Here is an 11,264-nt window from a genome sequence, read left to right as displayed (position 1 = left end):
TGATAACAATAATAATAACACTAAAATAGAAGTATTTAAAAAAAAAACACACAAACGTAAAAAGAAGAACGAATCGGCATGAAGACACAACACCTCGGAGGATTTGGAGAGCCGGGGGATGCAAGTGCTTCGACGAAGGTTTAAGTGGAGGGTTAGTTAAAAAAGGCAGAGGTCACACTGGCAATTTTAGTCACCGGTTAATTGGTAATCTGATTACTGGTCGTGGCTGTCAGCGGAGGAGCAGAATTTTATAACCAAAGACAGATGGTGGGGGCTTCTTTTTCTTTGTTTTTTTGGAAGGACCGCATTAATTTTAAACAAAGATCCTACTCTGAGGCCGTGGAGACAGACACCCTTTGTGCACGAGGGCAACCGGTTAGCTTAGCACGATGAACGGCCGGCTGTGGGATCCACAGGCCCGACGCGGCTGTTTTCCTACCCCGAGGGGCCAGCAGGTGACGGGACGGCGCCACGACAACTTGTGTAATCGGAACTGATCGAGAGGCTGCAAGAGCCTGTTCTTAAGGCTCTTTTTAAGAATTAAAAATGCCTGTTTTGGGAATGGAGTTCTGCATGGCGACACCCGCAGATCGGCCAGATCCCAGCAGCCGAAGGCCTCAGTCATGCTAAGGTAACTGGGGATCCTGACAATTAGGTAGTCTGCTCCTTTACAGGCTTCTTTCAGTTTAGGAAATAAAAAGGAAAATCCCCAAACCTCAACTATATATATATATATATATATATATATATATGTTGCGCAATTAACAACAAATCACTGATTTCCGGTGAGGAAAATCAATCAGCGATAAAACGGTGACAGAACCTTTTAACTCTGGCTGGATGTGTGTGTGTGTGTGTGTGTATGTGTGTGTGTGTGTTTGTCAGTCACATATGGCCAGAATTCCCCAGAGGTTGAGAAATAACACTACTTGAGGCTCCAAAATGGGCTAAAACTGAAAGGGCGCTTCCCCAAGGCATATTATACATTCATAATACTGTGTGTGTATTATCTATGATTTCTATTTCCTGTGTGCGCGCGGCTGTGTTTCAATTCCTTGAGCTGCGTGTGTGTGTGTGTGTGTGTGTGTGTGTATGGGTGGGTGGGGGAGCTCCTGTCCTTTGCGAATGAAGTACATTTCCGTAGGAAACAAGTGCACCTCATTGGCTCAAAGTCAGCCAATCACCAGTGAGGGAAGCCAGAGCCCCTGACGCCCACCCCATCTCCAACACCAGTCGGTGTCGTGTTAGGAATGTGTGTCTGTGTGTGTCTGTGTGCGCCTTCGGGGCGGCGGAGAGGGAGGGCCAGAGTCCGTTCCACTTGCGGAGTCCTCACGGATGGAGGGGGAGGCGGGAGGGGATGCGGTATCCGTGGTGATGAGAGTGAAGTGTCACTGAGGCGGGTCTAGACCTCCGCTCCCGTCAGGCCGATTCGTTCTTCCTCCTGTCAGTCGCTGCTCGGCTTCTTCAGCGAGAAGGCGTAGATGCTGAAGTGGCTGCTGAGCTGCTGCACCTGCAGAAGAAAAAAAATGGGTTTCGCTTTGTTTTCTTATGTTTTAAAACTAGTTTTTGGTTGTTTCTGCTGATTTTAAGAGCTAAAAAGAGGTAAACACACGCAAATCCGCTGCCCAGTTAGCGATGGGTGCGGGATCGAAAAAGTCGACTGAGTTTGAAAAAATCTGCACGCAAAAATGCTCCAAAAAGAATGATGATTTATTTTACATATAACACAAAAAAACCTATTCTCACATGCGTGACGTTTTGAGCAAAACATAGGCCCTTCCGCATACACTTACCGGATATGTGTGTTAATAAACGTTAATGTGTTTTAGCTGTTAGCTGATTGCTAACTTCGTCTTCCTCCTGCGCTAGAAAACTGTTAGTCGTCTTCTTCGGAGTCGGAATTGAACGGCCCCAAAATTTCACAGTAATACCATCGGTCGGATGTGACGTAGCTAAATGTTTTGGTGGCGTGAAGCTCGATAGCCCAAAGAAATCAATCATTTAAAAGCATCGTTGTTTAAGCCGCAGTGTTCAAAGCATGGGAACAAAGTAGCGGCTTATCGTCCGAAAAATATGGAGTTTTATTTTTCAAAGCTAATTTTTGCATAAACGTTAAATCTTCTTCCCGATGGAGCTCCTGTCTGTCCCCCGCCGTCATTTCAGTATTATTCATTATTCCGTTCATTCTCGCTTTACAGTGTTTGAATTGGATGTATCTGTTTACGTACGTAACCTGAGCATCCAAGAGGCTTCACTACAAAAAAGAAGCATCATCTTTTGATGTGATCTACTTTTGAATAGAAGAAATTTAAACGTGAGAAATTTTGAAAAATAAATAAATATATATAATAAAAATAAAAAATGTGAATGACTTGAAAAAATGAATTAATAAAATTAATTTTAAAAAATAATGGGAAAAATTTTCAATTAATAAAAAAAATAATTAAAAAAAAAAAAAATGTATATATACACACACACATATATATAAATAAATACATTAATCAATTATTTAATTTGGAAAAAAAACCAGAAAGAAGTAATGTCTGATGTGAATTCAAAAAAATGACCAGAAATGTGAGCTGGTGACATTTTGAAGACTGAATCCCCTGATTCAGTCTGGTTGTGCTCAGCGAAACCCGCACCTTCTAATTATTATCATTTCATCCGTGAGTGTGTGTTCTTACCACAGACACGCCGTAGTGTATGTGCGCCAGTATGACAAAGGCCGTCCACAGCCCGAGCAGCAGCGCCTCGTTGGCCACCGCCCCGGTCACGGCCAACAATACCACCGCTGTCATGGGCAGCAGAAGCCAGCTCAGCGCCTGGCAACGCGTGTTACTCATCTGACACACGATCAGCTTGCACTGCAAAACGCACATGGACACACACACTTTCACCGTCGCCGTTTTCCAACTTCCCCCGTCACACCCTCCCCGCGTGCGGACGCTCACCGTGACGTTGGCGAAGGCCGTCCCCACCATGAGGTAGTAGATCCTGGGCTGCATCTCCAGGATGTTGGATGGCGAGTAAACCACCCACGTCGTGGACAGAAAGAAGAGGATCACCGGCGAGAGGAAGGGCAGGAAGGCTTCGTACAGGCTGCTGTGCTTCAGAGTGTTGCCGCGATGAGCCCTGGGGGGGCAAAAAAATGGCGACGGGGTCAGATAGCTGACGGGGTGGACGGCTTCACTGATACCGTGGCGACGTGACTCACTTGAGAACGTTGTAGAGGCTCATGGGTAACGTCACGGCGAAAGAACAGGCTGGAAGGCAGCAGATGTGAGTTTAGCGGGGGGCGGTTTTACCTTTTACCCGCGCCGCGGGGCAAATTTTACGACGGCGGCTCACCGACGATCATGACGGTGAAAAGGTCCCTGTACAGGAAGTGGAACAGGATAGGCTGGTACCAGGTTTCCACGCCGACCACCGCCGTGAACAGGTACACGACAGAGATGGTCTGTGGGGGAGCGGAAACGCAAAAATAACTTCAGAGGTCCAAACTAGGTTAGCGGCTACATAACAGTGAAAGGACTATAAATCTCATGTAGAACTACAACTCTCATCTGTTGTAAAGTCACCTTTCAGAGTTCTTGGTCATAAGACTTTAACTTAAACATAAAATTTTTCATGATCGTGGAAGTTGAATTGAACCCAAGCGGTTAAAAAGAAAAAAGATGCTAGCTGACATTAGCGGGGTCGGTTTAGCTAGGTAGCTCCACCAATCAGAGACGGTGAGGGTGCAGTGGATGTATTTTCCGCTCAGAGTGAAAAATCCATACGGATAAACAGGAATGATGTTTTTATCTCTGGATTCAGTGTGTGTGTGTGTGTGTGTGTGTGTGTGTGTGTTTACTCACCACTTGGCTGACGTCATATCCCCAGGGCAGGAACAAGATGCCAGTGTTGTATTTCTCCCAGTGGGACAGGATGAAAGAAAAGAGCACCACCCACAGGATGTAGTACAACGTGGCCACGCCCACGCCGCTTTCGCCGCGACCAAATATGGAGTAGACGGTGGCCACGAAGAAGATGCAGGCCCAGCTGTCCAACCCGTGGTCGAACAGCTCCCCGAGAGGTGTGGAGGAGTTGGTGCGGCGTGCCTGTTTGCCGTCCACGCCATCTATTCGGTTGATCGCACACACAGTACAAGCTGGTTAACCTTTGTGTCTGCACACACACACGCACACACACACCTTTGCGGTCACATTCCTTATACCAGTGCAGAAATTGTGTAGACGTAAACATCCAAGACGTTCAGAAAATAACTGACACCGTATGAATATTAAGTCACAATAAAATAAGGGAATTTTTAAAAAAAAGGTAACAAGGTTAGTGTGAAAGGGAAATAAATATTTTTTTCTGTATGAGCAAGGAAAAATAAAAAAAAAAAAGTCTTGTTATAGGGAGCATCTTTCCTCTCGTACTGTTTATTAGGGCCTCAACCCGAAGATCCAGTTGTTTATCTGTGCTGCAGAGAACATTCTGCACAGTCTATATATGAATGAATGTGTGTGTGTGTGTGTGTGTGTGTGTGTGTGTGTGTGTGTGGTGCTGGGGACTCACCCAGTGTATAGGCCAAGAAGTTGAAGATCCCTGCAGTGACCCAGACCCAGCTGGGCACGTGTTCATGTCCCGCAGCTGAAACACAAACAGGGTGAAAACACAATGTGGACAGTGTGTGAAAACAGAGTGTGTGTGTGTGTGTGTGTGTGTGTGTGTGTGAGGACAGTCCCCCACTTTGTCCACAAGTATCCTGGTCTTTTTGAGATAAAAGCATAAAGAACTCAAAAATATCAGGGTGTGTGTCTGTGTGTTACCATGGAGCCGCTATGTATTTTGTAACCGGTTAGTGATTACGTAAATGTGTATATATGTGTGTGTGTGTGTATGTATACACACATATATGTATGTTTACATACGTGTGTGTGTGTGTGTGTGAGACACATGTGTTCCAGGAAGGTCACTGGAAAGTCCCCCTTGAAATGTCATGTCAATTGTAACTTCCAACTTGTTGAGACACCATCAAACTTTGGCTTTCATAAACAAAGTCTTCCTCACACATAAGACCGGCTGTTTTGGCAGCTTTTAAACTGATTCCGTACATTTTCCCATCCATGGCGAGAGCAATGCAGATGGGTTACATCGCTGTCTTTTTGAGGACTTTTAAAGTGTAATGCGATAATAATGGTAATGCAGTGGTATAAAATGGTAATAAAAGAGTGAAATGGACCTACCCGAGGCGTTGAAGTCAAAATCGTAGAAGGCCAGCAGGAGGAAGTTTAACACGAGGAACATGAAGCCAGTGAAGGTGATGAGGTTCGGAGCCAACCATTTGGGCAGAAACTGCCGGGAGGAAAAAGATTGAAACCGTGAGTGTTGTCGGACTCGACAAGATTATCCCCTCATCAGGATGAAGAGGTTCAAACAATCTTATCATTTAAACGTTTGCATCAAAGATATGGTTTATTCATTCATTCACTTTCTGCGTCGCTTCTCCTGCCGTCAGGGTTGCAAACAAGCCGGAGCCTATCTCTGCTGTGATTGGGTGAGAGGCTGGTTCACCCTGGACCAATCACAGGGCCACATACAGAGACGTGCAACCATTCACGCGTCTGGACAATTCAAAGTGTCCCACTAAACCTCATGGATGTTGTTGGTCTGCGGGAGGAACCTTGAGGAACCCACGCAGACAAATGGGGAACATGGAGACTCCATAAAGAAAGTCCCATCATGGGAATCCAACCAGGGATGTTCTCGCTGTGAAGCGGAGGCGCTAAGCACTAAGCACTGCCCATATATCTATTATTTTGTAGGTCATGTCTTGCCGATCCTACAGGGAACTACCTCATTTTTAAAAGGACTTTAAGCCAAGGTGAGAGGGTATTTTCTGCTTGTGCACTTTACTGCTAATTTGCACTCTATTATTATTTTGTTAATCTCATATCATCGTGGGATTGTGGAGAACGTCTTCTCCATTCCTCTGTATTTCCAGCACATGCAGAGAAAATGGCAATAAAGCTGTGACTTTTTTTGACTTTATTTATAGTCAAGGCCACCGTGAAGTCAAGTTCTGCTATTTCTGATATCAGACAGGCTCTCCAACACACTTGCCCTGTATTAAGTACTGGTTCTGTAAAAAAAAAAAAAAAATAAAAATAAGCAGGTATAGCACCATGGTCCCATGCTGTCAGGCATAACTTGCCAGTTTGATGAGGATCTGACAAGTTGGATATAAATAAATAGATAAATAAAAAATAATAAAAAAATAAAAAAAATGGGAATATCAGACACGGTGGATGAAAAAGCTGAGTAACGCCAAATGGTGGCTAAAAGCTCTAGAGGCAAAAGAGAGGAGAGTTTCGTGGAGCAGATCTGCTGATGGGCTGCGTCTCTGCTGTCCGAGGGCTTTAACGGACACATGAGTGACATCTGGGTCGATGGAGCGTCTCCTTCATCCTCCTCCTCATACCGTCATGCCATGTCAGCCTGTTCAATCAAAGACCCACTGCTGCTCATTTATACCAGTCCAAAGAAACTCTTGCATTCAATACATTTTAAAACAAACTGGAGACCTATTCACTATATCCTCTTGACGAGGAATAAATATGTATTTGTTAAGTAACCCACGGTTCCTGCTCCTCTCCCAGGATGTTGTCAGGAGAAATCCAAATAGCTGGGCTTATTTTTAATCTTAAATTTCAAATATATTTTATTTTTGTAAAATGGGTTTGCAGCCTTTGTTCTTTATTAGTTATTTGTATTTGATTACGTAAACCGGATTAAATTTTTCAAGAACACGACTGCATTTTTCCAAGGTTCAAGTTCTGATTCCACGAAACAATCCGAACTTTTGACACTTTGACTGAGGTTTCCTTAGCAGGCTGTTGAAAAACCTCACTAATGAGGTCAGAGTCATGTCCAAAGTTACACACACACACACACACACACACACACACACACACACACACACACACACACACACACACACACACACACACTAACACAAACACACACTAACACACACACTGTCTCACCTTGACAACAAAGTTCCAGAAAGGGTGCATCACATAGACGGACAGGGGGTTGGAGTCCACGGCGCTGTACTGCAGAGACAAACACAGTCGTCAGCGTCACACACTTTTCAGTGATATGTTAAACAGTATACAGTGTGTGTGTGTGTGTGTGTTATATTTGCATGTGAGTGAATTTTTTTTTTTTGTACGGTCAGATAGTTCAGACGGTTTTTGAGAATAATTGCAATTAATTGTGATAATAAATGTCCGTCTAAAGTAAGACAAATGTGGAATGACTTAGTTCTAAGTGGAGTAACCATGGCAACAGCAGCCACACACGTTGAAAGGATCATCAGGTGTTCCAACAAGTAGGAAGTTACAAGTGACATGACATTTCTGGGGGGACTTTCCAGTGACCCTCTTGGAACACACGTGTCACACACACACACACACACACACACACACACACACACACACACACACACACACACACACACACACACACACAGAGGAGGTGTCAAGTCATGGGATGGAGGCCGGCGGCGTGTGCAAAACAGAACCACTGATCGTTGAAACGATCAATCAATCGCCACCTTCTTGTGCACTTGAGTGAAAACACCCTTCTTAAGAACTCTTAAGGCAGATACATCACTGGGCCAACAGTGCCTTCGCTCTTGCTCATTTGTCATGGCTGGCAGAGGCACCGCAGCGACCTCATGGAATGAGGAAACTTAACAAGCAATTCCAGGGAAAAGCCCTTTCATGCTCAGGGGAATAATTTCATGCAGGGAAACGGCAGGGTGGAGAGGTGTTAAAAACGGGGAGGGGATCTGAATAACCTGGGAGGAAGACAAGCAACTAACAGAGCCAGAAATGTATGCAAACGATGTGTCTAAAGGCTCATTTCTAGACACACTGTGAGGATTGATGATGTGTTGTGGGTCGCTTGTGCAGGAGGGGACACCCAGCAGGGCGATGCATGCAAAACATCACTATGATCATATGTCCTTGTCATAAATGAAATTGTTGACACTCTTATCAGTCTTAAATCCCCGACGCCGCTGATAACCACCTGTGTTTATACTCCGAATTAATAAATCGGAGATACAACAGGCAGGCATTAAACGGCGGGCACACTTTCAATATGTCGCGATGACAGTGAAATAATCACCGGTTCGGTCACCGGTGGGACTTAAAATGCCATTCCTCGTGTGTCTGGTTTCAGTTGGGTGCTTTTCCCTCTCACAACCGGGTGTCGAAATGCAAGAAAATGGACTGAGCTAGCTTTATGCACGGCAAGGAGACGCAGATCCACGGATGTGTGGAAAAGCACGCAGGAAAGCTTCGCATCGCGGGGACAACAGCGGGCGCCGCATTTGCAAGAAAACTAGTAGAGCTTGTGCGCCAACAGATGCATTGCGTGCATTGACATTTCCGGGTTACGCTTTCAAAATAAAAATTAAGAAACTTAATCCGAGATTATGACCATCTCGTGTTGTCCCGTACTGTCTTTGAATAGCGTGCGAGACGCAGTTAATATCATAACCATGTTGATATAACCCCTACCGTCTTCAATTGCGATGAAAAATCACAAAGGCACCGCAACCGATATTTTATTTAGTCAAAAAATAAATACCTGACTTCCGGTATCACACCGGCTCATTCCGGGTAACTTGACATTCCTCGTCTGCCCGTGAAGCGTCCCGCAGATCGTGACAGCGAGTTGTGAAACACATGCACCGGCGCGAACACACACACACACACACACACACACACACACACACACACACACACACACACACACACACACACACACACACACACACACCGCTAGATGGCTAGATGGTAGCAGGCTAACCAACCTTGTATTTGTCGAAGCCAGCTAGCTGCTCCTTGGTGACATATTCGTAGAGAGCCATGCTCGCACAGTCCGGCTCCACGATAAGATAAACGGATGTTTCCCCCTCAGAATATGCAAATCCCCAACCTTAGCCGCCGGCTCGATGTGAGTTACCATCTAGCTGAGCCAACGCCGTCGTTCACGCCGGGTCGGGTGAGGCGATGTCGACACATTTGGACCACTCCTACGGAGCGCAAACCACCAGAGAGCCGCGGCTCGCTAGCGCCACCTCTGGCCTGGAGGACCGAGGAAGCGGTATCGATTAGTTTATAAAGAATCGTTCAAAATAATAAACTGTCAGTTGTCTTAGCTGTTTCTCGAAACGTCAAAATATAAACTGTCTAGCGAACCACGTCTGACAGCGACATTTTAATATTTACGGAAATTAATGTGGGTTTGCGCTGTCATATCTGTGATCCCCGTACAGTGACGTGGCCTTCCTGGAAGAACCGGAAGTCAGATAGCATTTCCTGTTTGCCTTGGAGTAGCCCAAACGATAAGCGGACTGCTATCCTAAAAGGCAATATAAGGAATAACGTAAGTGTGAACATTGCCTCAAAACCTTTTATATGCGCTTATTCGAGTAATTTTCTTCACATTTATTAGAGGGGCTTTTATTGTTTACCTGCTTCAACCAGCGTAGGTTGGCCCGGCTAGTTAGCTAGCTAGCTAGCTAGCTGGCTAACGATGCAGTCATCGGGATTACCTGGATTGGGCAGGTTTAAGTGTTAGTGGTTCTCATTTACAGCTCAGTACTTCCACCTGTTTAAGTAGACCGGTATGGATTATAACGACGTTAAGGGAGCTGCTCGCATTTGAAAATAAACATGAATAAGCCATGCCACTTGTGCAAGTGGTGCAATGACGCTCTGTGCATCTAAGAAATATTTGGCTGCTTGTGTGTCTTGTAAAAACTCCCAACAGCTGTTTTCCTTTTAGAAAAAGCAGCAGAAGGGTCCTTCTGTATGACACTCATTAGAAATATGAGAAAGAAACTGAAAATCTCCATCATCATTCAACAATCACTCGTTCTGTCTGTTAGCATAAATTCCATGCACGTCGCTTTTAGGTCTTGTTTACATCACGGTGCCCACAGACCTTTTGCAGAGCCCAAAAAACAATTATTGTAGTGCCTTTCAGTGTTAAAGCAAACTTCAAATTCGTAAAAGGAAAAACAGTGGGGTTTAAAATATAAAAATAATAGGCCATAATTGTGATTGAACTGATCACATAGAAACATTTGTATAAACTGTAAGTCTTGGATTGTTGTCTGGTTCAAATGTTTGCCCCAGTTGTGAACGTTGCCCTCCAGCTTTGTTTGTTGCAAAGTTTATTATACTTTTCAGTTGAACAGGCATTAAGTCTGACGTGCCTTGTCCTATGGAATGTTAAAACTGCGGGGAGGGTAAAGTCCATTGTAACTCAAAAAACACTGTCTTGGAATTTTTTTTGGAAAGATTTGCCACTGTAAATCCAGATTTTTCCTTTTATCCTCTCAGAATGGTGACGGACGTACAACTGGCCATATTTGCCAACATGCTGGGTGTGTCGCTGTTCCTGCTGGTTGTGTTGTACCACTATGTTGCTGTCAACAACCCAAAGAAGCAGGAGTAATCTCCCCCTGGCGTGCCTGTCCAGGGGAACCGCGGAGGTGGGTGCGACCCGTTGGGCTCAGATAAACCGGCACTGCAGGGTGACGCTGAGGCAACCGACCACAAAATGGTCTTTTGTTTGGCCGCCGCTTCCAATCATCTGCCGCCGTCTTAACAAAGGTCTTGAATGACCTGAATACATACCGTGGTGTTCACCTGTGACGGGTGTGCACAAAGAAAAACACTAGGATGTCATGAGGTGTGGTATCTGTTCAGTAGAAGCTCTGTGAATTGATACTATGGGAAAAAAGATGTGCATCTAGATAATCAGTATATATCACATCTTTCTTACTCATTTTAAAGTCATATTTGCCGGTAATTTTTTTTCCCTTGTTTTTGTGTGATATTCTGGCCAAGGCTAACTTATCGAAATCAAATCTTGAGGTCGACGTATCCTCTTTAAGTTTATTACGAAACACTGTTAATTTCTTATTCTTTAAACTTTTGTCATGCATTTTTTTAAATGATCAGAATTCTATTATTATTATTATTCTGAGTTACAGAACTAAAACGTATGTGTTTTTGTGGCCACAGGTGACATGGGACTCGTCGGCAACGTCCAAGAAACAACATTCCCTGGCCTCTGGTTCTTTGCCCTCCTGAGGAGGACATCCCAGATTAATGTTTTTTAATAAAATGTCTGAATGCCACTTCTTTTTGTCTTTATACATATTTTTTTGTTCCAGCACACAAAACCAC

General features: G+C 44.6%; 2 protein-coding genes across 3 annotated transcripts; one reads left to right on the top strand and one right to left on the bottom strand.

Moving 5' to 3' along the window:
* Positions 1–278: 278 nt before the first annotated feature.
* selenoi (selenoprotein I) lies at positions 279–9,084 on the bottom strand. Its single transcript, XM_086167304.1, has 10 exons — positions 8,876–9,084; positions 7,035–7,103; positions 5,235–5,343; positions 4,564–4,638; positions 3,858–4,120; positions 3,349–3,457; positions 3,215–3,263; positions 2,952–3,132; positions 2,685–2,864; positions 279–1,510 (listed from the first exon to the last, which is right to left on the bottom strand). The coding sequence occupies exons 1-10, from the start codon at positions 8,930–8,932 to the stop codon at positions 1,403–1,405; spliced, it is 1,200 nt and encodes a 399-aa protein (XP_086023430.1). The 5' UTR covers positions 8,933–9,084; the 3' UTR covers positions 279–1,402.
* Positions 9,085–9,321: 237 nt separating this feature from the next.
* On the top strand, positions 9,322–11,215 carry ost4 (oligosaccharyltransferase complex subunit 4 (non-catalytic)). Of its 2 annotated transcripts, XR_015107677.1 has the most exons (3): positions 9,322–9,450; positions 10,413–10,564; positions 11,100–11,215. XR_015107677.1 is itself a non-coding variant. In XM_086166891.1 (2 exons), the coding sequence occupies exon 1, from the start codon at positions 10,414–10,416 to the stop codon at positions 10,525–10,527; it is 114 nt and encodes a 37-aa protein (XP_086023017.1). In that variant the 5' UTR covers position 10,413; the 3' UTR covers positions 10,528–10,564; positions 11,100–11,215. The 2 variants fall into 2 exon arrangements, 1 of the variants encoding a protein (XP_086023017.1); XM_086166891.1 differs by lacking the exon at positions 9,322–9,450.
* Positions 11,216–11,264: the final 49 nt, after the last annotated feature.

The sequence above is a fragment of the Fistularia commersonii genome, chromosome 20 (genome assembly GCF_037954325.1).
Source record: "Fistularia commersonii isolate RoL2024-O1a breed Wild chromosome 20, RoL_Fcom_v1.0, whole genome shotgun sequence".
Taxonomy (NCBI): domain Eukaryota; kingdom Metazoa; phylum Chordata; class Actinopteri; order Syngnathiformes; family Fistulariidae; genus Fistularia; species Fistularia commersonii.
This window is presented reverse-complemented; position numbering and strand designations above follow the sequence as displayed.